This window comes from Monodon monoceros, unplaced genomic scaffold, assembly GCF_005190385.1.
Source record: "Monodon monoceros isolate NGI ecotype Baffin Bay Population unplaced genomic scaffold, NGI_Narwhal_1 Super_Scaffold_12, whole genome shotgun sequence".
Taxonomy (NCBI): Eukaryota; Metazoa; Chordata; class Mammalia; order Artiodactyla; family Monodontidae; genus Monodon; species Monodon monoceros.
Genome location: NW_021703768.1, coordinates 116,728,666 through 116,754,497, shown reverse-complemented (window position 1 = coordinate 116,754,497; position 25,832 = coordinate 116,728,666). Strand labels below are relative to the sequence as shown.

At 58.5% G+C, this 25,832-nt stretch overlaps 1 protein-coding gene across 3 annotated transcripts in view; it reads right to left on the bottom strand.

Annotated features, from left to right (window-relative positions):
- Window positions 1-2,022: 2,022 nt before the first annotated feature.
- CXXC5 (CXXC finger protein 5) overlaps window positions 2,023-25,832 on the bottom strand; it is a 34,234-nt gene continuing 10,424 nt past the window's right edge. For all 3 annotated transcript variants that reach the window (XM_029217351.1, XM_029217353.1, XM_029217354.1), the window contains exons 2-3: window positions 4,629-5,704; window positions 2,023-3,063 (exon numbers count right to left, since the gene is read on the bottom strand). In XM_029217351.1, the coding sequence (XP_029073184.1) occupies window positions 3,019-3,063; window positions 4,629-5,543 (960 nt within the window). In that variant the 5' untranslated portion in view covers window positions 5,544-5,704 and the 3' untranslated portion in view covers window positions 2,023-3,018. The remainder of the gene's footprint in view (window positions 3,064-4,628; window positions 5,705-25,832) is intronic.

The following is a 25,832-nucleotide window of genomic DNA, read 5'->3' as shown; positions in this document are numbered from 1 at the left end:
GCTGCGCAGTGCAGCCAAAAATAAATTAATTAATTAAAAAGAAGAAGAAAGAAACAGTAAGAGACAGACATGCCAGAGCAGGGCCCGGCCCAGGGCTAGGGCAGCAGCTAGGCCACTCTGTGGAGAGATGGGGTGGCTGGGGCTTCAGGGAGGATGCACACCCTGGGCGGAAGGTGGGAGACATCTTGGTGAGACTTTGGTGAATAATAGTTTTAAAATAGCAGCGCCAGCTGCCATTGACCGAGTGCTTCCAGTGAACCAGGCCCTTCCGTAGAGTGATCTCATTTCATCATCAGGCAACTTTATAGGGGAGAGAATATCACTGTCCCCATTTCCCAGATGAGGTAACTGAGGTCTCATCATGTGTTCAACCTCAGTTATCACCACCCCTACCTGGGCCTCCTCCAGACAGAGGGGCTGGCCTACCCTTTCCACAAAGCACAGCACAAGAGGCCAAAGCTGGAAGAGGTGAGGGGCCTCAAGCTCAGGGCTTCTCTGTGTTGGGGGGGTGAGCCCAGGAGCCATGGCCGGGCTGTGGGTTGGCACACCAAAGGGTACAGGCTGACTTGAGTCACAGCATCCCCCCCTCGGGGCTGGCACCGGAGCCGTCCACCCCACACCTGTAGGCATGCCAATGAGGGCTGGCCCAGGCCATCTGCGGCCTGTGTGCTGCCAGCAGCCAGGTGGGGGCAGGCAGGGGCCTCCTGCCCAGGTGCCCCCTGCTGGCCAGGCTTCCCACCCCAACTCCTCCAAGGAGGACCCTCCCTGCCCCTAAGAGGTTCTGGAGTTTGCCTTGTGCTGGCGGGGGTGAGGGTGCCCCAGGCTGCAACACCTCCCCCTACTCCCCGCTGGACACCCCCCCCGCCCCCCGCTTTGGCAGAGCTGCCCAGAGAGATCACAGGCAGCCACATGAAAGGGAATTTTTCCCAGGCAGAGATGAAGTTGAAAGCTGCCTCCCACCACCCCCGCCTGCCCCTGCTGTGCCAGGCCGGGCTGCTGAGCTCCTGGTGCTCAAAGGGAGCTTGTGACACCTGGGAAGGGGTTGCGGGTCAGAACCCTCACCCAACATGGCTGCTTTCTTTCCTCCCAGGAACAATGGCAGAGACATTTCCCCCACCTGACCGCCCACTCAGCTTTAGAAGTTGCCCCTTCGTCATCGTGAAAGCCCTCACCCACCTGAAGCCAGGCCCCGACATGGTCACGAAGTCCTTCCTCAAGTCTAGCTTCATCTCAGCCAGGCTCAGAGAAGCTGGGTGGGGAGAACGCCTCCTGCTCAAGTGGATGAGAGGCCGCATCCTGCATACATCCAGCCTCTGTGATGTCCAGGGCTGGGGCGTGCAGCTACCACCCCTTCCTGTTCAGGTTGCCCTGGCCTAGACCACGCGGCTGTGTGGTGACTTCCCCAGACATGTTGTCTTGGAGGTCCCAGACGACCTTGTGCCAACAATCTTTCGGCGGGGGTGGGGTGTGTGTGTGGATGCCAAGAGCCAAAGCCAGGGACACGTCCAGGCCTGAAGGGAGGGTACGTGGGGATGACTGTGTGTGTGTGTGTGTGCCAGGCATAGCCAGGTCCCCATGAACTTGGGCTAAAACTGATCCCTGGGGATTCACCTTACTAGATCCCTGCAAGGAAGAACAAATAAGAACCTGAACAGGCAGCTCGGTGCCCACCCCCAGCCAGTACTGCTGGCTACTTTGCACTGATCGCACCTGATGCATTGAGGTGAACAGAGAAGGTGGCCCCAGGTAAGTGAAGGTCCCTGGAGGTCCAGATCCTGAGGTAGGGGGTACAATCAGGCAGGTGAGGTGCTCCAGTACCGGGCACTTCCAGATGAAGAGCATTTCCATCCCGTCAGCCAGGGCTGCCCCCCTTCTGGATCCAGACGGCCTCACTTCCCAAGAGATCCCCACTCTAAATGTCCCTGGGCCATCCTTCCTCCTTCCTAAGGTAGTCCCAGACAACCCCTGCCCAGCAACAGCCCCCAAGCCAGGCCCCAAAACCAGAGAGCAAGAAGCCAGTGGTGCTTCGTGACACAAACATGCATTCGTTTTATTCACAAAACAGCCTGGTTTCCTAAAACAATACAAACAGCATGTTCATCAGCAGGAAGCTGGCCATGGGCAAGGGGGCCCCTGGGCACCACCCCCACCGGCAGGGGGCCACGCAGAGAAGCCCTTTCTTCTGTTGCCATCCGTGAGGCCAGAAAAAAAGGGCTCATTTTCTCTAAGGGAAGTAGCCAGGATCAGAAATATCGAGACATGAGCTTCCCAGATCTCAATGGATAAACGAACAGAACTTTTGTTTTTGCAAAATCATCACTGTTAGGGTTGGGGGGGGGGGGTCCCATTCTGGGGACCGTGGGTACAGCGAGGCTGGCCTGGGCCCGGGGGGGTGGGTGGGCTGCTCCCTCCCGCTCTGTGAGCTCCTTGCGGCAGCTCCGCGCGCGTGGATGGATACAGAGGGCCTTCGACACGGCGCCATCAACATTCTCTTTATAAACGTGAGTGGATTCTCCAGGCAAACTATGCACTATTTCATGGTCGGAAAGAATCAAAGGAAGTTTAAATGAGGGTGGAGTTAAACTGTGCTAAATTACAGTAGTGCTTATTAGTAACTAGATTTCAAAAGGTTACAGAAAATTTACATTCTCTACACAAAAACTGCATCTCCTGCACAGACAACATCGACATCGACACAGGAAGGAAACTGATTGTCCATTCTTTGCCCAGGAAGTCTCGGTACTTTACAGATTCGTCTTTACCTCTTTTTGCTGTTGTTGTTGTTCTTCCGAAAAAGCAGTTAATTTTTTTTCTTTTCTTTTTCTTTTTATACTAGGGACATGGAGATGTTAAAACGACAACAAAAAATATATATATAAAAACAGGAATGAAATTTGTGAGAGAATATTTTTGGTTCTAAAGACGGGTGCATCCGTTTGTCTTCGCCCGAATCCCTTGCCGGAGACCACACGAGCAGTGACATTGCACGGAGAGGGCAGCTTTGGGTTCCCGCCGCCGTCACTGAAACCACCGGAAGGCGGCTCCCGTCGGAAGCATCACCTTCTGGCGGGGGCGGGAGACAAAAACAAGGAGAGAGTTCAGTCAGGGTCCGGCTGGGCCTGGTGCAAAGACGTTCCCCTGTGGATGGCCTCATGGCGGAGGAATGGGCATGGAGTAAAAGCAGCCACCCCTTGGAGTTCCTGCCATCCTGGCCAGGCCAGAGAAGCCTGACCCGCTGGACCACCGGAGAGCCTGGAGCACCGTGAGGCCTCCTGAGCCACTGTGCCCAGGAACCCTCCTTCCAGACAGCAAGCCCCCTTTCCCTGGTCCAAAGGCTACAAGCGGCAGGTGGCCATGATGCATCTGGGAGCTGTGTTCACGTTTCTGTCGAATGAGTGTGTATGCGTGTGCACTGGACGCATACAAGGATGTGTGCCTTGAGCTATGCTACAGTGTGTAGTGTGTTTGGAGCTGTGCTGAGAAGGAAGGATGCTTGCTGTGTTTATTAAAAGGCTGCATCTATAATAAGACTGTGTACAGGGCAGGGTGTGTGTGTGTGTGTGTGTGTGTGTGTGTGTGTGTGTGTGTATCTGTCTGTCTCTACATGAGAGGAGAGCGGGTGCTTTTGTGTGCCTACAGGTGTGTTTTCTGGGCAGGAGAACAGATATGAGGTTTGGGGCTAGGGTGAGTTGGGGGGGATAGCCATGGCTGGGATGCCATTATTGTTTTCCAACCATTCTGGACATTTGCGTCAAACCCACTCGTGGAGGGGCGGGGACAGGGCAGGGACAGCAGGCTGAAAAGATGCTTTTGTACCCAGGCCTGGCACCACAGCTAGGCTCTCACGGCTGGGGGCATGGGGACAGGCCCTGCCATGAGGGTGGAGAGAAAGCAGCATGGGAACCCTTCTGCTTTCTCAAAGCCAATCCCATAGTGGACAGGCTTTACCCACATCCCAGGCTCAAGCGACCCTGTAACCCCAAGCCCATAGGAACCCTGGCCATCAACTATGCAGCCAGACTGAACTTGGGGCCTCCGGGCACCCCAAATAGGTCAGCTAGGTACCTAGCGCTAGGGTCTTCCAGGCCTCAGAGCGCAGCAGTCAGCACTGGAGCTGCTCTATCCTTGGGTGGCCTCGGGGGAAAGGCTGGGCTCTCTGAAGGGGCAAATGAAGGACTTATCCCTCAAAGCCAGAGGGTCTACAGGACAGAACCCCTCACATGGAGCAGGGGAGAGTCCCAGAATCTTAGGTCACAGACTGGAAGCTTTACGACACGTCTGAAAGTCAGAGACTTAAGACCTGTGTGGGAATCTCAATACCTGACCCAGAACTCCAGGAGGGGTTCAGAATCCCGGGGCCTGGCGGGATTCTGCTAGGTCCCTGACTGGAATTACATGCTTGCCTAGGTTGCAGACTACAACCTAAGGGCATCTCGGGATGTGGCTCTGACTCTTGGGGCAGTGAACTGCCGTCTCGGAGCCTGGCCTAGGACCCCAGAGCCCAAGGACAGGCCGGGCATCCCCCAGACACTTGCCCAGGCAGGAAAGGTGGGGATGGGGGGCGGGGGTGGGTTTGGACTGCCAGACAGACCCAAGAGCCCACACACCTCCCTCTAAGGCGCCGTTACCTCCAGAGCAGCGGAAGGCTTCTTTTTGAGTTCCTCACATTTTCTGAATTTGCAAATCTGATGGCCAGTCTTTCGGTTCCTACAACTGCTGCACTGCTCACAGTTGATGCGCCGCCGGCAGGGCGCACACATGCCGCAGCGTTTCCGCTTCTTCTTGCCCGAGCTGATGGCGGAGGCCAGCTCTCCCTGCATGGGGTACTCGGCCAGGCCGGCCATGTGCAGCGCGCTCTCAGCCAGGAACACGCCCGCCGGGGTCATGATGAAGAGGCCCGGGTTGATGGGAAAGGCGCCCAGGTAGGGGAAGTCGGACTGGCCATTGAGGGCTTCGGCGCCCGCCACGGCCTCCATGTCGGGCAGGCCAGCGCCCGCCTCGCTCATCAGCGGTAGGTGCTCCTGCACCACGCGCTTCAGCATCTCCGTGGACTGCGCGAACTGCTGCAGCGTCAGCTGTCCCTCGGCTGCCAGCTCCGTGGCCCGCTCTGCCTTGCTCAGCAGGCTGGCCACAGCACCACTTTTGTGCTTTGAGGTAGGGTTGCTTTTGTCCACAGCCATGGCCGCCGCCAGGTCGTGCCCATTGGCCAACAGGGAGGCAGCGGCTGTGGCCGCGGCAGCCTTTTCGGCAGACTCCCCGCCCATCATGCTGCCACCGCCACTGCCACCGCTGCCCCCAAAGGAAGAGTAGTGGGAGAGAGGGCGGGAGCGGCGCAGGCTCTTGTTGAGGGGTTCACTGATGATGCCGCTCTTGTTCCGGCGCTCAGGGGGTGGTGCGTCATCCGCCACCGAGGCTGGCGCCGCCGCCGCCGCCGCACTCTTGTCTGCCACTCCCGCCTTTGGGCCGCTGCCACTGCTGCCATTGGCGTTGCTGCCGCTGCTGCTACCGCCGCTGTCCTGGGGGCCGCTGCCGAGGCTCGACATGGTGGGGCCGAGGCCCAGACCCCGCTGGTGGGGGAACCTGCCAACTGCGGGGAGTCCACAGATGAGCACCGGAGTCCTGCTGCCCACGACAGAGATGCCTGGTGGGCTCTGCTGCTCAGCGCAGGCACATGGTCAGGCGTCCACGTGCAAGTGTCTTCACTCTGTCGGCACAAGAGGACACAGGGTCAGGGCCTCCTCCACCACCAGCTGTATCGCCACTGTAACCACCACAGCCGGGCTAGGCGCTCATTAAGTTCCAGCCACAGTTAGGAATTTCTAATTTGTACTACCTCAGTTAAGACTCACGAGAAACCCACAAGTAGTGGCTAGTGATATCCTGTTTCATAGGTGAGGAAGACAAGGTTTGGGAGAAGAACTGACTAGCCCACGGATACACAGCCACCAAGTAGCACGGTGGAGGCTCAGCTGGGTCTCCCTCTGCCCTGCCAGGGTCTGGGAAGACCCGATGGAGGCAGGCAGTCCTTCCTGTCCTGGGGGTAGGAGGGAGCGGGAGAACTTTATTAACCTCAGAGGTTACCCTCTGCTTCCTCATCTTTCACTGACCCAACTATGGAGAAGAGGGGTGGGCACAGTCTCTGAACAGCTTGGAGATGTAGACCAAAAGGTATGGGAAGCTGCCCATGGATGCTCATTAGAGATTCCTAATACACATTAATTATCTCAAGGCCCTGGCAAGTTCTGCAGGTAAAGAAAACTGACTTTGTTTAACAGAGTTTGCCAAATAGAGAGCAGAACCCTTATTTCAAGGAGCATGTATCCTCCTGCTAGAGGGCAGGCAGCAGTGTACCAGAGGACAAGCCTTCTCCCGCAAGGGCAGGGGGGTGGAGGGTGGGGGGCTTGTGCACACATCAACACACGCTTCCCCCCCTCTCTCTAACCTCAGGACCCTTGTCTCTACTCAGGCCTCACTGCTATGTGCCAGCCTGGCTCCCAGATGGGTCTGGATGGAGGTCCCAGTGAGAGCAGAGAGGACTGTGGGCCCGAGGGGCCTCTGGCTGCTGCCAAGCTGGGACAGAGAGTAGGTGTGACCCTCTAGGGAATGGAGCCTGTTCTTCAGCCACGTCCACGTGTCTGAGGTGCCCCTTCCCAGGACAGAGCCTGTTCTGCTCAGGCCCCAAGACTAAGGCATGTGAGCAGCCAGGCTCCTTGGCCAGGAGCTCTAGAAGGAACTGTTCCAGATGGAGCCGAGTGGTAGTTTCCTCATCAGCCCTGGCTCTCTAGCGTCTGCCTGCCACGGCCCAGCAACCCCCAGGAGAGGGGTGGGAGGACAGGGCCCAGCCCCGAGCAGCTGGCTACTCAAGGGGGAGGCGCACATCTGGCTGGGCCTGTCCGGCCCTGGGCTTAGGGGCGGCACACACTGCATCTTTGTCCCCAGGCAACCCCACCATCCCCCAGTCACAGGACTCAGCCTGGCCCGGGAGGTCATCTAGTCCAACCCTGTACACTTACAGAAGGGGAAATCGAGGCCCCGAGCAGGCAGGGCCCCTGGTCCAGGACTGCTAAGAGTGGCCACGAGGAGGAGTGAGTGCAGGCGAGGGAAAAGCTCTGTCTCCAGGGTGAGGTGAACAGCAGACCTCAGCAGCCAGCCGGCCACTCCCTGCCTCTCCCCAGCAGGCACGGGCCCACCTAAGCTCCTTCCTAGTGAAGGCGGGTGGGTGGTGAGGAAGAGCTGGGCCAGCTGGCAGGACAAACCCAGGAGGGTCAGGCAGGGTGTCCAGACTGGGCTGGGGGTGTCACAGAGGTCAGATCGTAGTAAGAGGAAGGGGGTCACACATGCCCCAGGATTGCTGTGCTCCCTTCTACCTCCTAAGGCCCAAGCCCAGGTTGGCTGTTGGGCCCCTGTCCTCAGAGATCAGTACTCCTCCAGGCATCAGTGACCCTGGCTAGGTGTTGGGGACAAGGGCCAGTGAGATCAGGGCCAGAGACTGTCATGCCAAGTCACCTAGCCCTTGCCCATCGAGCTCAGCTGCTCTGCCCTGGACCATAGCCCCAGGAGCCCCAGACACAGGCTGAGGGGAGAAAACAGAAGAAGGCTGATGCCCGTGGGCTGGAGATGTGGGGAGGGAAGCAGTCTGCGCCCTAGCCCCTCTGTGTGTCCCCCGCCTCTGCGGCCTGCTGGCTGGTGGCAGAAATCGATAGCTGCATTAACGCTGCTCTTGCTCTACTCCCTCCCTCCTCCCAGCTCCAGGATCTGGCTTTGCGTATGGGGCGGGCAGGTCAATTAGAAGTCAGCTCCCTCTGACACAGACTGCTTTCAGGGCTGGCACTCTGGCTAAGTCTCTCTGCTTCTGTGTCCATCCCGAGTCTCTCTTGGTGGGGACCTAATCTCATGTTCTGTTCATCTCTGGCCTCCTCTTTGAATCTCTCTAATCTTTCATTTTTCTGTCCCTCCTCAGGGACAATTCCCCCCAGCCCCCCCCCCCCCCCCCCCCCCACCCAGGTCCTGGGACATGCTGACTTCGGGCCCAGAGGATGTGATATGTCATTGAACAGGTGCTGCAGGCAGAACACTGGTTTGTCAGCCTCAGAAAGTGAAGGTGGAGGGTACACGAGGGGGCTGGCACACAGGGCAACTCAAACCCCAGAGTGGACAGATACCAACGTCTAGTCCCCAAAGCCTGGTCCCCAACCAAGCCTGTTCCAGATCTGTCCCTGTACCCGGCTCATCTCCTTCAGACCCTGGGAAAAGCTGATGCCCTGGTCCCAGTGGACCACTGACCACAGGGCTCACGTGCCCTACTCATGGAAGGGGAGGACATAAGAGAAGACCTTCTCCCAGGCCCCGGCCTCTACTGCAGGGCACACAGCAGCCCCCTCCCAGGCCGGGAAGGGCCTGGCAGTGCCCAGGCGGCAGGGGAGGAGCTGGGGCTGCGTTGAAGCGGAGCGGGAATGAGCGGGAGGGAAAGCTGGCGGGCAGGCGGGCGGCGGCGGGCGCATCCATCATCGGCCCTGCCAGGAACGCATCCAGCCCCCAAAAAGAAATACTGCGCCTGAGGAGGGACAACAAAGGGCTCCGTTTCATCAGTAATGCGGAGCCAGCGCCCCGCCGCCCCGCCAGCCGCGGTCAGCCCACAAAGGACCCCTTTGTCCATGCAGGAGCCGGGCCGGCCGGGAGCTGGGACCAGGGGCTGACGGGCGGGGACAGAGCCCAGGGGGCGGGGGTGAGGGGGGGAACCCAGGCATAGAGCGCTGGGGGGCAGAGGGGGACATGGGGCCAGAAGAATAGAGACAGGTGGTGGGGACAGAGGATCATGAGACAAGAGAACTCGAGGGGTGGGTCAGACAAAGGGACTGAGAGAGGACGGGGCAAAGGGTCAAGGTTAGAGGACAGAGCATCATAGGGAACACAGACTGAGGCAACTGGGCTTAGAGACGCAGGGTGCCTGGCCCAGCTCAGAGACTAGAGGATGTAAGAGACATGGAAACAGAGCCCTGAGGAGACAGTCCCAGATGCAAGGACCTGGGGACCAAGAGAAGGCAGGTGGACATGCCTACAGGAGAGGCAGGCAGAGGCAGAGGTCAGGGGAGGCCAGATGAGACCCAGCTTGTCTTGAGCCCCAGCCCACTCTGGCCCAAAACCTGGGAGGAGAAAGGAAGGAGGGCTGGGGGCCAGTGGGTTCCTGGTCTCAAGGCCAGGCTGTGGGCCCCACCTCCTATGGGCTGGAGCTCACTTGGCTGAGCTGGGAAGTGAGGGACAGTCAAAGCTGGGCCCCCTCTCCTGACAGTGGAGCCACCTCTGCCTCTACCCCCAGGCCCTGGCCAGCCCCAAAAGACACGGGACACCGTCCCTCCCTAACCAGCTCTCACCAAGCGACTCTCAGGCTCCCTTAACTAACCGACCCTATCCGTTAGCATTTATTGAGCACCTACTGTGTCCCAGACCCCGTACTCTCATGCTTTACATGTCTTCTCTCTCTCCTTGACTCCTCCCCAGTACTCAGGGAAAAAGGAACTATTAACCAATTTCAGAGATGAGGAAACTGAGGCTCAGGGAGGTTCAAGCTGTCAGGCCAAGGTCAAACAGCCAGTACCCAGTAGGGCTACAACTTGAACCCAAAGCCCAAGTGTTAGTCACCCTGCTCTGTGACTGCCTTTGTTCTGCCAGGGAAAGGTGACCCAGCTACCCCGAGGCTGCCCCCACCCCCCCAGGGTTGTTACCATGCCCGTCGCCTTTACATGGTCGGATGGATAAGCTGTTACAGACCCCAGGGGAGTGTCCCCACCTGGGGGGCTTGGAGATACTCAAGCAGGAACCCGGAAGGCTGGGCCAGTGACATCATAATGCAAGCTGGCAATGAGGTCACCAGAGGTGGTGGCAGAGCTCTCACTCCACCCTCAGTGCCAGGGGAGCCAGGATTCATCCCCAGCAGGGCTCTGTCCTGAGCCCTTCAGGCCACACAGCAATGGGGGAGGGGGGCAGGACAGGCGGGCACTATGGGGTGGGATGGTGCTGTCTGCACGGAGACATGTACACAGGTGGCCACAGTGAGATGTTCTAGATGTTCAGTTGCACACAGCCTGCACTACCTACCCGATAGCGGCCCCATGCCCTGTGGTCCTGGGGAGACAGTGCAGGATACAGACCGGCACTGCTCTGGAGGGGTACACAGGAGCTGGGCTGGTGGTCACATGAACTGATGTGAAAAGAGAGAGCAGGAAGGGGACTGAGTGGGGCAAGGGGACCTTTCTGGAGGAAGGGGCTGCTTAGCCTGTGAGTTAAGGATAAGGAGAGGTTACCAAAGTAGACACGAACCTGAAAGGGTTCCTAAGAAATGGGGAAGTGGGTGCGAGGTGTGGCTATGAGGTTGGCAGGGTCCCAACGGGGTGGGGCTTGAGGTCAAGGACAGGATTTTTTTTTTTCTTTCTTTTGCGGTACGCGGGCCTCTCACTGTTGTGGCCTCTCCCGTTGCGGAGCACAGGCTCCGGACATGCAGGCTCAGCGTCCATGGCTCACGGGCCCAGCTGCCCCACGGCATGTGGGATCTTCCAGGACCGGGGCACGAACCCGTGTCCCCTGCATCGGCAGGCGGACTCTCAACCACTGTGCCATCAGGGAAGCCCAAGGGCAGGATTTTTTTTAACAGATTTGCTGAGGTACAGTTTTTACTTACTATAAAATGCACCCATTTCTAAGTGTACAATTCAATGATTTTTAGTAAATTTACAGAGTTGTGCAACTATCACCAATACCAAGGGCAGAGTCTGCACAAGGCACCATCCCTCCCCTACTCCTCTGCTGGCTGGAATAGCCTCCCAGCCGTCCTGCCTGCTGAAGGAAGGCTTCCTGGAAGAGGTGGCATTTCATCAGGGCCTTCAGGACCCCAGGCACTGGCCCAGCAGAGCCTTCCATCATCTAGGTAGGCCCGGGTTGCAGACTCACACACCCTGGCTCATCGCACCCTTCCCCACACTTCCATGCCCACTCCTGACATCCCTGCTACAACCCCTTCACGCCCCTCCAGCCACCTTGATGGGCTGGTGTCCTTGGTCTCCAACGGAGGCAAGATGGACAGACTGACTGATGGTGGGCAGGCCAGTGGTGGCAGGGAGGGCAGACCACAGGCTACGGTGGTTGAACTGAGCTGAGCAACTGGGTGTGTGTGTGTGGGGTTTCCATCTCTGATTTCCATGATTCAGCCTGGGGAGTTTCCAGAGGGAAAAAAAAGCCCTACTCAGGCCCAGGGAGACACACATGGGGACACTGGTCTTGGAGGCCAGGAGAAATGCAGGCCCCGCTGGAGAGCACAGGGCACGTATCCAGCTATGGATGGACACACACATACAAGGACACATTGACCACTGTTAGCACCCAGCAGATGGCCTGGGGTGGGACACGCCCTCAATACCACTAGGCCCTCCCTAAGACTAACACCCCAAGACCAACTGCCAAGGACAGAATGGGGGTGAGGGCTGCAATCCTATTTCCCTGACTCCATACCCCCTGGCCTTTTATGCCCCTATTCTCAAGGCAGGCTCAACCCCCTTGCCTGAGAACTGAAACATGCTGCTGAGAAAACCCAGGAGTATAGGGGGCTCTGTTTGCCCTTACAGAGCTCCCAAAAGGAGCTGGAGGAGGGGATCAACCCATTTCATGGACAAAAAAACACTGAGGTCCCGGGCAGGAGGTATTCCCTGATGTGGGGCTCTGGGGAACGAGACAAGGGTCCTGGGACACCACTGATAAAGACAAGGCCCGCCTCAACAGGTACCTCCTTTGGGCCAGGTTCCTTCTCTGGAAGAGTCAAAGGACCTGGAGGGCCCTCCTTGCTGTGTGACCGTGGCATATGGCCTCTGAGCCAGTTTCCCCATCTGTAACATGGCATCATGAGGATAAGAGCTTATGTGTATGGAGACCTTCCTATGTGCCAGACAATGGACATGGCTTGTCTCATCGAATCCTCATACCCACCTGCTGAAGGAAGTACTATGATTGCCCCATTTAGAACAGGCAGTTTGATAAGCAATTATGATCTGGAGAAAATGATGGCCTCCCTGTTTGGGAGCTCCTGGATCTTAGACTAAGGTTTCCTAAAGTGGAGATGTCTGAGCTGACACCAGCCTGGGATCAGGGCCCACACACTTACTTAGGACCTCCCTCCCAGTGGGCCTCACCACAGGACAAGCCAGGGAAAGCCAGCTCAGAGACATGTGGGCCAAGGAATTGGTGGGGACAGGGCACATATCCATAGGACTGGCCAGGGGACTGAGTCTGCAGGCCCAGGTTTGTGGCTCCATCCTGTCCCTTCCTGTTGACTTTGACACGCTGCCCCACACTGAGCCTCAGTTTCCATCTGTAAAATGGAGAAGAATGGTTCTTGCTCCTCACCCCAAACTGCAGGAGCCATGAGCCCAGAAGGGCCCATGTGGAAGGAGGTGGAGAGATACAGAAAAGTCTCCAGAGAGTGAACACCCCCCTGCCCCCATCCCAGAGGCCAGAACTGGCTCTTGATGTGATTTTCAGATGGGGAAACTGAGGCCTGGAGAGAAGGGTTTTGAGCAGGCCAGAGGGTTGGGACCAAGCCGCAGATGGTGTGAGGGTTACTGGGGTGAGCATTCAGACCCCTCCCTCTCCGATCTTCCCAGAGTGCCCTAATAATGAGCACTCACCCTCTGCCAGGTATTGTGCTAAGCATTTCACATGCATTTTCTCACTGAATTCTCTCTGTAACTTGCTAACTAGTATTAGCCCCATTTACAGATGAGGCTCACCTGCCTAAGGTCACAACAAGGTCAATAAACGGCAGAGCCAGGATTTGAAACCAAGACTCCAGGCCTGGCTCTCCAACACCGGCCAAGGGCTCTGAGGCACGTTTGGCTGGAGGGTGAGGTCCAGTTCAGCTCTCAGCCTAGGGGAACCCTCTAGGTTTCTCAAGGGTCCTGGGGGGGTGGTTCTCAGGCTCCAGGCAAAACACGTCGGGATGCTGTTGCAGAGAAGTCTGCAGCTGTACCCTAGGGCCCAGGAAGACAGGGGAAGGGGCTGCGGGTGGGCCGGACGGGCCAGGCTGGGCCAGAGCTCCGGGCATTCCGGCGGCCTCCGCAGGAAGCAGAATGGGACGGAAACCGGCTCCTGCTCCTCCCCCAGAATCCTGCGGGCAGCCCAGCCGGCCTGCACAGAGGCCCTCTTTGTGCCGGCCCCAACCCGCCACCCGCGGCTGGCCCAGGGTTTTGAGTTTCCTGGGGGGTGGGGGCCCCCACCACTGCTAAACCTCCAGCTACCTCCCCCTCTCAGGGGCGGTCACAGCAGTCTGCAGCTGGAGGAGGAAGTGAGTGACGGCCAGGGCTACCCCAGAGACCCCGGGGGGCCTTTAGTCTGTCCACATCTCATTCCCCCAACACTTACACACCCTAATTGGGGGCTGGAGATGGGCAGAGGGACCCAGAGACAGAGCCTGGGAGACTCCCCTGAGCCCGCTCTCCCAGCCAGTGCCACCAAGCCCACCCTGACCCACCCAGAACCCTCCCATTCCACTCCATCTCAGTGCTCTTGTGCCCAAGATGGTGGACATCCATGGAGGCCGGCCAGGTGGGTAGGGTGGCCCATCTGTCAACCACCATTTCCTACTTTCCAGGGGCTCCCTGGACACAAAGGGTGCATCAGAGGGGAAGCCTCAAGCTCACTTCAGCATCTCAGGGGACAAAAGCTCCTTGGGTGTTGTAACTGCTCAAGGAACACCGGGCCCCAAGGAGCACACTTGGATTGGAGTGTGTATGGTGAAAGCAGCCCTAGGGACAAGTATATCTGTGTGTGTCCAACTGGGAGGTGTGTCAGAAACCTGTGCACGCTACATGCACAAGAGTGTGTGCGTGTGTGTACAGTCTCAGCTGTCACTCTGTGGGTTTCAGCACTGATGTACACATCGGGCTTAGATACCAGCGGAGGTGGAGGTCTTTGTGTGACTCCCCTGTGTGTACGAGTGGAATGTGGCTATCTGCATCTGTGGATGTACGCGTATGACCGAGTGTGCTTATGTCCAAGTAGAGTGGTTTACGTGGTGGCTGGATGTTTGTGGGTTCTTCTGGCCTGTGAGCGTGTTCGCGTGCGTGCAGGCGTGCATGTGCTCACTGTGAGTTGTCTCAGGGCCTCTGAAGGGTTCTGGGATGTGAGTCTGGGGCCCACCTGGCGTGGCGATGGTGCAGACAGGAACTGACGCCAGGTGCTGGGGCCCCTGTGGAAACAGGAAGTTGCCCACAGGTACGCCTGGGCTGTGGTGGAGGCTGGGCTCTGCCCAGGTTCAGTTTGTCCCCCTGAAAAACCAACCCAGGGTTCCACTGGCCAAGAACCTGTCCCAGCCCCGAGGGAGGCACCTGCCTTGTCTGCCGTTCAAGACCTGACAGCTCTGCCCAGCATCTGCCTGGCCTGAGCGTGGAAAAAACTGGAAAACAAAAGCCCCCAGACCGCAGGCCCTCCCTGCAGAGGCATGGGGGAGGCAGGCAAGAGGCAGGAGGATGAGGAGGAGGGAGGGAGGTGGCGCTGCAGCCCCGGAACACAAAAATAATGAGGCGAGAGGGGCCATGGGGCCGAGCCGGCTGGTTCCGGAGTCGCTATCTGACCTTGACAGATGCCACAGCTGGGCGCCTGGAGAGGAGCCGCCGCCACAGTGCTGCCGAACAGCCCCCCCAACCCGCCACCTCCCCCAGGCTGGGCCGACGGAGGTTCAGGCAGGCCCCAGCCACAGGCAGCCGCCCCACCAGGTGGGAGCAGGGAGACCTCAGGGTGCAACCCAGTCAGGCAGGGGGGTGGAGTGGGGGTATGGAGGCAAGAGAGTGGGGGCGGGGCCGCTGCAGGGCACGGGAGGCTGCAACTGGGGTCTCCTGGGGGCACCCCGGCCCTCAGGTGCGGCTATGTGTGTGAGAGACACACAGAGCATGCTACTGTGCTTGTATAGCTACGAGGCTGAGGGTGTGTGTGCAAGAGAAGCCAAGTGTGAGTGTGGGTGTGACGGAGACGAAGCTCGTACTTGGGTGCACGTGTCCTTGGGGTCACTGATCACTCCCCTGTGCCCTTCCAGAGCCACAGCTGTGCTGGTGGGAGCGAGCCACGCTGGGGCCAGGGGTGGCAGGGTGTGAAGAAAGCCACAGGCGCCCCGCACCAGCAAGTTCTGTCACTTGCAGATGGAGGAGAGGTGGCCCTGTGGCCTGCCCGGGCCTCCCCTTTCTCACACCATGGTGGTGCTCCCGGGCACAGTGATGGGCTCGGGCTTGGACACCACCACTCTGGGGACACCAGTGAGGGGCTTTGGGTATGAGCTGCTAGAGGGGATACTGGGCTGGAGGCGGATTAGCAATTCTGAGCACTGGCTGCATAATTAAAAAATCATTACGGCAGGCGGGCGGGCAGAGCCGAGTGTGAGCTCGCGCTCAGAGAGGGTGGGGACACTGCCATGGCGCTCCCCCTCCCACCGCTTCCCTGAGGAAAAATCCCACCTGCTAATATAATTATGGAAAAACACAAGCACAGAAATTCAGTTTCAGCAAACGACGTGCGTTGAGTGCCCAGGGCCTACCTGGCCCTCAGCACAGTGAGTAGGTTGGTCACCAGTGCCCAAGGCTCCTGGCAGGCCCTTCCAGGTCCATAATCCAGACCCCCACCTCCACCCCGTCAGCAGCCCCCAAGAGGGCGGGCGGGGGACATGTAAAGCCCAGCTCCTCAAATTACAAATTCAAGAGAAAACTGGCCTGTCCTGATAGTGGACAGATGGGGAAACTGAGGCTAAGGAATCTGTATAAGCTTATTGTATTTGTGGCAACGCTGAGAAGAAGAGTCGGGTCCCGCTTCACCAATGCAACAGCTCAGGAACTCAACCCCATTCCCATCCCCATCCCTTCCCCGGTATCCCTCCAGCTTCCCTATCTCATCAGTCATCCCCCAGCCCCTTCCACTCCCGCTGGGACGCACAGATCTCTCCGGAGACTGAACGGGACTGTTCAAGCCAGGTGACCCAGCACCTCCCAGCGCCTACCCATGCCGGGACCCCAGGACGGGGGCGCGGGGAGCCCCAGCCTCCTAGTTCAGGGACAGGGTGCCCTGGGCTCGTCTGGGTTAAGCTAGGCCAGCAGGGCTGGCTCCCGCCACGGGAAAGGCAGCCAGGTCTGGGGCACAGGCCCCAGGATGGCAGGAACAGCAGCCATAACCTCCGGCCTGGAGCGGGCGGCGTGGGGAGGGGAGCCGGCCCTAATTAGTCGGCCAGGGACCCGGGCGGGCGCCGGGGCGGCAGACGCAGAAGCAGAAGCTGGAGCCGCGCAGGCACGTCCGCGGCCGGGAGGCGGCGGGGAGCCGGGAGGCCGCGGCGCCCTGGGACGCAGTGGGACAGGCGGCCTGGGAAGGCCCGGGCGGAGGAGATTCCGCACCGAACAGGCCTGGCTTCCCTCATTCCTCAGTGCCACCAGGCGCAGCAATTAGAGGCTTTCAAAGTTTGTTCTTAATTGGTTTCATTTTTGCCTCATAAATGATTCATGGCCCTGGAGGTCTGGGAGGCAGAGAGAGTGGCAGGGGAAATTTGGGGAGGCTTTCGCTGGGAGCCAGGCCCCCTACCTGAGGCTGGAGAGGGGGCTGCAGCCTTAGCCCAGTTGATGATAGGGCCTGGGGAAGCCTTGGGCAGGTGGGATCCTCCAGCAAAAATAAAAACCCAGGCCCTCTCCTTGGGGCACTGACTAATTAGGAACTGCAACTTCATTGTAGATCAGAGCTCTGCATCCAGGCCCAGAGCCACCGCAGCTGCTGGGGCCCTGGGAGGGTGAATAATAATGTAATGATAACAAAATAACAGTGTCAATAGTCATAATAAAGATGGCGAACACTTAAGAAGGAGTTCTCACAAAGTTTTGGACATGAAGCTAAGAACATCTCTTTTAACCACCCATCCTACACCCGCCAAGCACTACCAGGAAGAGGTACCAGGATCCCCATTTTACAGATAAAGAAACTGAGGCTTGGAGAGATTAAGGTCTCTCCTCTGACCCTCTGATGCCAGAACTCCTCACTCCCCAAGGTCTCAGGAGCCTGGGCCTCAAGGCTGGACACTGGGAACACTGCCTGCCAGGTGAGTTAGGAGCTGCAGGTCCCAAGGAAGCCTGCAGAAGATCCCACACCCATCTGGGCCAGGTTAGCTCTGCCCCTCACAAGGCTGAGCAATGTCCTCACAGGGCGTCAATTGGCCCAGCTGTCAAATAGGAAAGCAGGAGCCCTATGACCCCCACCCAGTGCTAACTCTGTGCTGGGCATGCGATCAGAGAGATGTCATGGATCCCACCCTCAGGAAGCTCACAGTCTATGGACACACAGAGAAGGGTTTAATAAGAGTCTGTGCAGAGAACTCCGAGCGCTTAGCCAGTCGCCTGCTGGGAGCTTCTTGGAGGTAAGGTGGGCAGAGGAAGTTTCTCCCCTTTAAGCCCATACCCAGCCCACACAAGGATGCTCAGGGAATGGGTGTGGTCCATTTAAACCCTAGGCTAGAGGTCAGACCTTGAAGAAACCCAGAACTACAGACTACATCAGAGGGCTGTGGGATGCAAAATGCCCAGCTCAGCCTGCCCACGACAGTCACTTTTATTCTGAACAACTATGAGAGGTGAGGCCTACACAATTAACTGCAGGGCCCACTTGGTCCCTGGGGACATCCTGGAGGTAAGGAAATGCACTAAACAAATGCAAGAGTAGATGCTGTATGGACTCCCCCTAGAGGCCCCTGAGCTCTGGGCCGCTAGCTGCTGGCTCTTGGGTGCTTCACAAATATCACCTCCTCGTGTGTCCTCCAGCTCCAGTCCCAACCACATGCACCAGATTCCCCTCCAAAATCTTGGCCTTCTCAGGCTCTGGCACCTGCACAGTTCCATTGGCTCCCTGCTCTCCCACCCATCCGGCCTCACCAGGCAGTGAAATAGTCTGGTGCCAAAGTCAGATGCTTCAAGTGGTTATACCTCCCCGTGCCTCACCACAGCCCTCTGCGTGGCATATATGATCACACCTGTTTCCCAGATGAAGAAAATGAGGCTCTGAGCAGCTAAGGCACTTACTCAAGGCCACACAGCTTAGGGGAACCCAGACCCAAACATCTTGAAAGCCCATGTGCCTCACCTTGCTGGCCTCCTACAGGTCATATCCCTGACCTGTCCCAGGCCTGGCCACCTCCTGCCCCAGCCCCAGCCTATCCTCAGTCTAGACAAAGACTGTTAACAGAGTCCACACTCCTCCGGACACTAGAACCTGGTCAGGCTGTTGTGGTCCAGGGCCCTGCAGGGGGTCCAGGAGGCAGTAGGGTTCCCTACATAACCCAGGGAGCCCTAGGGTATGGGGCCTCCTGCCTCAGCCCAGCTGGGTCATCCTAAGGATTGGGTGGGGTGGTGGGAGAAGTCCCCATATGCACATACAGGGTACCACAAATGTCTGAGGAAGGGGAAGGAGGCGGCACAATGATGCCAGGGAGGAAGGGGTTGGCCATGTTCTCTGGCCCTCTCTTTGGGGTACAGTCAACTTTAAGGCTCCTATCACACACATTTGGGAGGGGGCTGCCTGTGGAAGTGTTCATCCCTTGGGAAGAAGCCTAACTTTTATACACCCACTACATCCTGCTGGAGAATATAGCTGAATGCCTTGTCACACCCTCTGAGCCTCAGTTGCTTCATCTGTACAATGGGCCCAATAATGTCCCTTGAGCTCTATGGAAAAGACTTTGGGAATAGGTTTAGAGGTTTCCCTTGAGAAAAGGGATTCGGAAGAACTGGACAAAACACTCAGCAGTCTATGTTGGCTGGGGGCACTTGAGACACTGTGGCCAGTGTATAGTAGAAGCTTGACAATGGCCTGGTGAACACACAAACAAGTGGCTGAGTTCAGAGTTCAGAGTTCAGCTTAGCAGGTCCAGGTGACACACCCTTCCCAGGTGTCCCCTCTGGGCCAGGACACTGGTCTGCCCAGCCAGGTCACCGGGATCTCCCTCCCCAGCCTGCCCAGGAAGCTGCACGTCCCAGGCGGGTCAGCACTGACGTCAGTAGGACCAGCTGGGCGTGGAGCCTGCCACCTCTGGAACCACCAATTAATTAACTTTTTCAAATTAATTTCCCAAGGAAAATTCCATAATTACATCTGTCTCCATCAGCCTGAGCTGGGCAGGCAAGAAGACCCCGCAATGAGATAGAACATGACCATACTAGGGGGTGACCATGCTAGCCCCAGGAAGAGGTCAGAGAGGCACTGGGGGTTGGGTTTCATCCTGGCAGGGTGATTGTCTGGCCTCCTTATGGATGCTGAATGAGGGGAGGGGGCCGAGAAGCCAGAGCCCCCCAGCCAGGAGGTGGAGGGCTCAGGGACACCCATGCCTTCCCAGCTCATCCTGCTGCCCCCACCCCCCACCCTGTGCCCCCAAACCACAGTGGGTCTTGGCAGGGCCCAGTAGCAGCACCGGCACCACAAGGCTGAGGAGGCCGCGACTGCAGCGTTCTAATTTCCCAAAGGGGTTGAGATTAATTAGCTCACACACAGGCGCAGAGAGGAGAGGAGAGTGGGAACAGGGGCGGGTAGCGTCAGGCGAGGAGCTGGCTGGCGCTCCCCCCACCCGCCCAACAGGCAGTCAGGTGGCCTTGACAGCCTGGGTGCTCTGAAGGTCAGTGGCCAAGCCGGCTGAGCCAGCAGACTGGCACTGTCTCCTTCCCAGAAGCCCTGAGACCAAGACGGGGCGGTGGTGGTGCAGCAACCAAGAGGACAGCTGGTGGGTGTGGTAGGTCACCATGGATCGAGTCTGTGCCAGGTGCTCTGTCCACACCATCTTGTTTTATTCTCCCAGCAGCCAAAAGAGGTAGGCCCCATGGCCTTCCCATTTCACAGATAAGAACACTGAGGCTCAGAGCTGAGTTAAAGTAAAGTCACCCAAGTTGTTAATGGTGAGACTAAAATCCAAGTTGGCCCATCTCTAGAGCCCACCTTGCTCCCCCTGGATCCCGTGCTGACATGAGGTCTGCAGGAGCCCTGAGCCTAAGGGACCTGGTGACCAGTTGCGGGTGCAGGGCCTGTGAGTGCGTCTGTCTGACTGTGACTTACCTCCACCTCAGAGAATGTGCAGGGCAGACTCTCAAGTCATTTTACAGATGCAGAAACTGAGACCAGAAAGGGGAAGTAACTTGCCAAACAGCACAGGGCCCCAAACCCAGACTTTCTGCCCCTGTTTAAGGCCAGCAACAACTTCCAGAAATATAAACCCGACTCAGTGACCTTTAGTGAGCCCTGACCCAGGGCCACGCCGTGCCTGGTGCTCTCTTCAGCTAACCAGCACACTGACCGGGGTGGTGGGGGCGTCACTGTGGCCCCTGCGTACAGAAGAGGAAGATAGCTCCAGCTCAAGGGCACTTTCTTAACTACTCCCTGCAGGGCTCCCCAGAGAGAGGAAAAGAGTCCCCAGGAAGGTGGGGGGTGGGGATGGGAGAGATGTGTGACGCTGACCAGGCCCCTAAGCAGCTCTCACAAGACTAGCAACTGACCTTCCCAGAACTTGTCTGCAAGGAGATCCCTGCAACCCTAAGGAGCATCAATCTGCCCCCTGGGGAATGCCCTGACTCCTACCCCACTCCCAGTGAATCATGTCTGCAGAAGACAAGGGCAACAGGGCTCACCCTCCCCAGGCTTAAGGGGTCAGCAGTCCCAAGGTTCTTGGGTCCGAGATAACAGAGGGTCCTAGGAGAGTCATGGGGCTGGGCATAGGTGGTGAAGGGGATGGCCCAACTACGAACATTACTCATCATGTGGATTATGGGAGATGGGTAGGGAGTCCCCCAGAGGCACAGGTTCAGGCCATGAAAGGGTCCAAGTGGGGGGTTTGGAGTCAGGGTTCCTCTCCCACTCTGCAGCCTCCAGCTAGGTGACCTCAGACAAGTGGCTTGATCTTGCTGAGCCCATTCCCTGATCTGTGAAATGCCCACCATGACAGCCCCACCCCCACCAGGGTCCTAGAGAGGATATATGTGAGGTTCTCAGTGCGGGGCCAGCATGCACAGGCGCTCAATAAGTGAGAGCTGTGTTGTTACTTTTACTGTCAGCATCAGCCAACACGAGAATGAGTGTCAAGGACAGCTCAAGCCAGGAGTGCTGGGTAATCCAGGTTGCAGCCCCAGTTCTGCCACTGTTTGCCTTTGAGCCAATCCCTCATGCCTCAGTTTCCCCGGCCTGAAACAGAACATTCCCTGCCCTGTCCTCGTACCTGCAGGAACACGGGGAGGTGAGCACACGGTAGGGTTCTGAAGGCTACAAAGAGGGCAGCACTCAGCTGTCCTTTTCTGGCCACAGGAATAACCTACCACTACTTCCTGCCAACCTTTCCTCCTACCTCCCTGGCCCCCCAGACCTGCCTGCTCTATATCAGCACTTCTTCAAACTCCCACAGTCCCAACAGCCCTTCCACAGGTGTATACTAAGCCCCTCACCACCTTGCAAAGGCCACGTTTGCCACCTCGAAGTCCCTGCTTGAGTCTAACTTGTGGCCTTGCTACCTGTTGGGGGTTAGGGGATAGAAAAAGTCTTGGAACCATGGCTGGCTCTCTGTTTCCACCCATACTGTGAAGCCCCCAGGAATGTCCACCCAAGGACCCCGGGTTCCTCTGCCCCGGGTCCAATCTATTCCCAACCCTCCCCCTCTCTGTGGCCCCAAGCCCAGCCTCTCCACTCCCACACCCCAGCATTGTCATCTAAGAACAGTCCTAGAGAAGGGTAAATCCAAGACATTCTAATCAAGGAGTCCTTGTTGTGGGGTACTACTCCCAGAAAAATGCCAGCTTTGGTGGAGCAGACAGGTAGAGGGGAGGGCTGGACTCACCTGGAGATCCAACTGTTACGTGGTGAGAACCACAGCCCACCACCTACTTCAGCTCTTGCAGTTTTAAGACACAGAGATAAGGGTCATACCCATTTTACAGGTGGCAAAAGTGAGGTCAGAGAGGTTGACACACTGGGCCATGATTTACACAGCAGGCAGTAATCAAGCTCCAAGTAACCAAGCCAGATGTGGAGCCCAGGCCTGTCCAACTCCAGAGTCAATGGCTCAGGAGACATCCAGTCCTCCTGGCTGGCCACTGCTGTTTGTTTTCTTCAGGATGCCTAGGCCCCTCTCTTCTCCCCGATCACTGTCCAGGCCTTCATGGGGGAGACCTATGTGGCCAGGAGACGGGAGCCAACATGGGCCCGAGTTCACCTGCCCCTTGACCTCTGCTAGGCTGTCTCAATCCTGTGGGCCCAGAATGATCTGCAGTCTGAGTGTTAGGTGACTGTGTCCAAAGCTCAATGACCATGAAGCCACCCCCATCAGACTCAATTCTCTCATCTGAAAAATGATATACTTTTCAGCGTATGAAAAATGGGTATACCCCCAGTTCTGCTCACTCCAGGGAAGGCAGGCACCGGCCCCAACAGGCAGCAGAAACATAGAGGCTCCCTGAGGGCATCCCTCTAACGCAGCAGCCCAGCCCTTCCTTGTACTCAGGCCAGCTCTGTATCCATTTTGCAGGCCAGGGACTAAGAACCAGGGGCTAACTCCGAATTCTAAGTCTCAGGGTGCTGGCTGCAGGGCAGGAGGGGATGACGAGGGGCTTGGGAACCAAGAGGACAGAGGAAAACAGGTGCCAGGGTAAGCAAGGAGTGTGAGCTGACAGACTCCTGAGGCACAGCCCCCTAGATCAAGGGAGTCTCATTCCTCCCCAGTATCTGGCACCCCCAATCTCCCAAGGACCCAGCTCCCTGAGTGGGGGGAGCAGCCGGCCACTTGGCGCTCCCAGGAAAATCGATTCTCCATGGCTTTCCTTCTCCAGCCTTTCCTCTTCCTAGCTCCTCTGCATCCCTCCCCCATCGACCCCCAACAGGCTCTGCCTGGACCAGAGATCCCCATACTGGAGGGCAAGTGGGTTTAACACTTCCACACCTGAGACTTGGGCCTCCTCCCCCAGAGAGCCAGCCTGAGGGGTGGGAAAACGCCTCCCTTCCCGTGCCCACCTTGTAGAATTCAGCTGACTCTACATGGCCGAGGGCTGGGCCTCTTTTGTGTGAGCCTATACAGGGGCCTTTGAGTGAATGGAGCCTCAACTACACTGAGAGCGCACATGTGCGTGCCAGGCTTGGTGCGGTCAGCGCCCCTGGCCCAACTCTCCGCACCATCTGGGTGAGCTGTGGCCGGAGGACGATGGCCTGAGGCCGTGACAGGATGGAGCAGACATACAACTGCCTTATTGGAGCCGTGTCCCAGGGGCCCAGCACGCCCACGTGTGACTCTGTTTACCCATTCACCTCTGCGTGTGCCAGTGTGCGTGTGCGCCAGAGGCTGGGGCCATGAGTGTGACAGAGAGCGTGCTTCTGGAGTGTGCACAGTGAATGTGACTGGGCCGTGCCCGTGGGGGTCAGCCGTGTGTGCTGGGTCGTGTGGAACGACGTGTGCTGAGTGACCGTCTGTCCCAAGCGCGTGCCCCCGGGGGTGCCGCGTGGGGCGTGCATGAGTACGCGCTGCCTGCCAGGCCGCAGGGCCTCGTGGGGCTGCTGGGGACCGGGTGACTCACGTCTCCTGAGCTCATCCTGCCGCCAGCCCGCCTAGCTCACCCTGCTCTGCTGGGCTCATGGCCGCCAGCGCAAGGGAGGGGGTTGGGGGAGGCTCGGGCAGACGCGGCAGGGAGGCCAGCTTGATAAATAACCTGCTGCTTCCCCAGGCCTCTGAGAAGGGGAGGCTGCATCATGGGGAGAAGGGGAGAAGCGGGGGGGAGGCAGCCCTGGCCCCCACAGCCCAGGCTACGGCTCCGGTTCCTGTTTCATCGAAACCTGAGCTGGGAAAAGCCTATCGGGTCATCTTGCTGTCCTGCCGGCCGCCAGGCCCAGGCAAGCTGCCCCTCAGGGGACAAGCCCGCAGCCTGGCCGCCCAGCCGGTGGGTGGGTGGGTGGGGGGAGGATATTTCTGTCCAGACTAAATGCAGCTCTAGGCCTCTGTCTGCCCCCCCACCAACAGCTGCTCCCAGGGGCCCCCTGGCTCTGCAGGACTGACTAAATATAGCCCCCCACCCTAGCAACCCCCAATGTTCACCTCTTCCCATTGACCCCACCCTCACGAGGGTAGGGAGAAAGCCAGGGAGCCCACTGTGTGACCCTGGGCCAGTGTATGCCCCTCTCTGGGCTCTCAGCTAGGAAACATCAAGTATTACTCAGCTCTAGGCCCTGACCTGCCTAAAAGGAACTATCGGAGAGAAGACAAAGGTGACTAAATTGGGGTCTTTGTCCAGGGAGGTAGGGGCTGAGGTCCCCTCCTTCAAAATGACTCCAGCCTGCTTCAGCAAAAGAACACCTGGGGGAGCCCTCCCCAGCACCCCAAGTACCTTTAGGCTTATAAACATGGCCCCCTTCACCCTGCCTATTCCTTGCCCAGGCTGGGCAATACCAGGCTCCTCCGACCTGCCTCAGCCGGACCCTGGCCAGGAAACAAGTCGTGCCAGGCTTGGGGTGGGGGGAGACGCAGGAGCATGACAGCTGCTATTTCCTGCAGGCCACAGTTGGGCACAACCCGGATTCCTGCCTGGCTCCACACTCCACCAGACAGCCTCTCCCAGGCTCCGGCCCTCAACAGGGCACCCCTTCCCCAGTGAGAGCACTATCAGCCAGGGTCCCGGTCCCGCTCCTCCCACTCCACTGATACAGGCAGGAAGAAGGTGCCGGATGCACCTTCTGGCCTGGGCTGGGGAGAATGGTGGTCTGTCCAGGGTTCAACAGGCGGGGGAAGCAGCCCCAGCTTCCCTCCTCCTGCCTGCCTGCCCACCCGGCTGCTTCCCCCAGCCCCACACGCACCAAATTCCCCACATGCCTGTCTGTCTCTGACAGCTCGCGCAAATACTTGGCTGCGCGGGCACCCGCTGTTCTGAGCCCGCTGCGCCTCCTCCCCTGCCTTCCCCCGGGGGCTCTGCAGACGCAGCCAGGGATGGGAGGGGGGCCAGAGCCAAGAAGCTCGGTGGGCAGTAGGGGGAGTGAAGGCGGGAGGAACCAGTCTCAGTTCCGAAGCACCAGCCCTGGCCCCCAGGCCTGGGGGAACTGAGGGACTTGGGAGGCCACCATGAGCCAGCCCTGGTTGGGCGGCAGCTGCTGACGCCCCCGCTGCCCCCCGGAACCTCCCAGGAGGACCTTCCGGAGGCCTCCCACTCGCCTCAGCCGATGAAACAGCATCTGCCGCTCGCGGTGGCGGCTCAGGACAGGGCGAGGGCACCGTGAGGCCCCTGCGGAAGGCTCTGAAATCTGGACCATGGCCCGGCCCCTCCCGGCAGCCCGGCCCGCCGCCACAGGCCCAGCCCCAGAGCGTGCGGAGCTGTGTTCCAGCCCTCCTGCAGTGTGAGGGGCACACCTGCCCAGCTGCCAGGCCTGGGACGTCTCCATCCGACTGGCTGGGGGCCTTGTTTGCCCCAACTATCCTCCTTCCTGCTTGCCTCACCTCCCTCCCAGGGGACCAGTGGAGGAAACACTTCCTGAGAACAGCTGGGATTTTCCGCTGGACATTGCGCCTCGCTGGCCAGCCCCTTATCTGCCCCCACCAGCACCACCCTCATTCCTTCTCCCAGAGTCACCCCTTTAGCCAAATCATACTCCCACCCCGCAACCAAGGACACCCCTCCTCTCCCCACTACTTGCCTCAGGATCCCCAGTACCCAGCACATATCCAGGCACAGAGCAGACAATGAATGAATGACCTCATGGAATGACACGCTCCATTTTGCAGATGGGTATATCGAGGCCAGGAGAGAGCCCAGTGAGCTAGGTCTCCCATCCAGGGT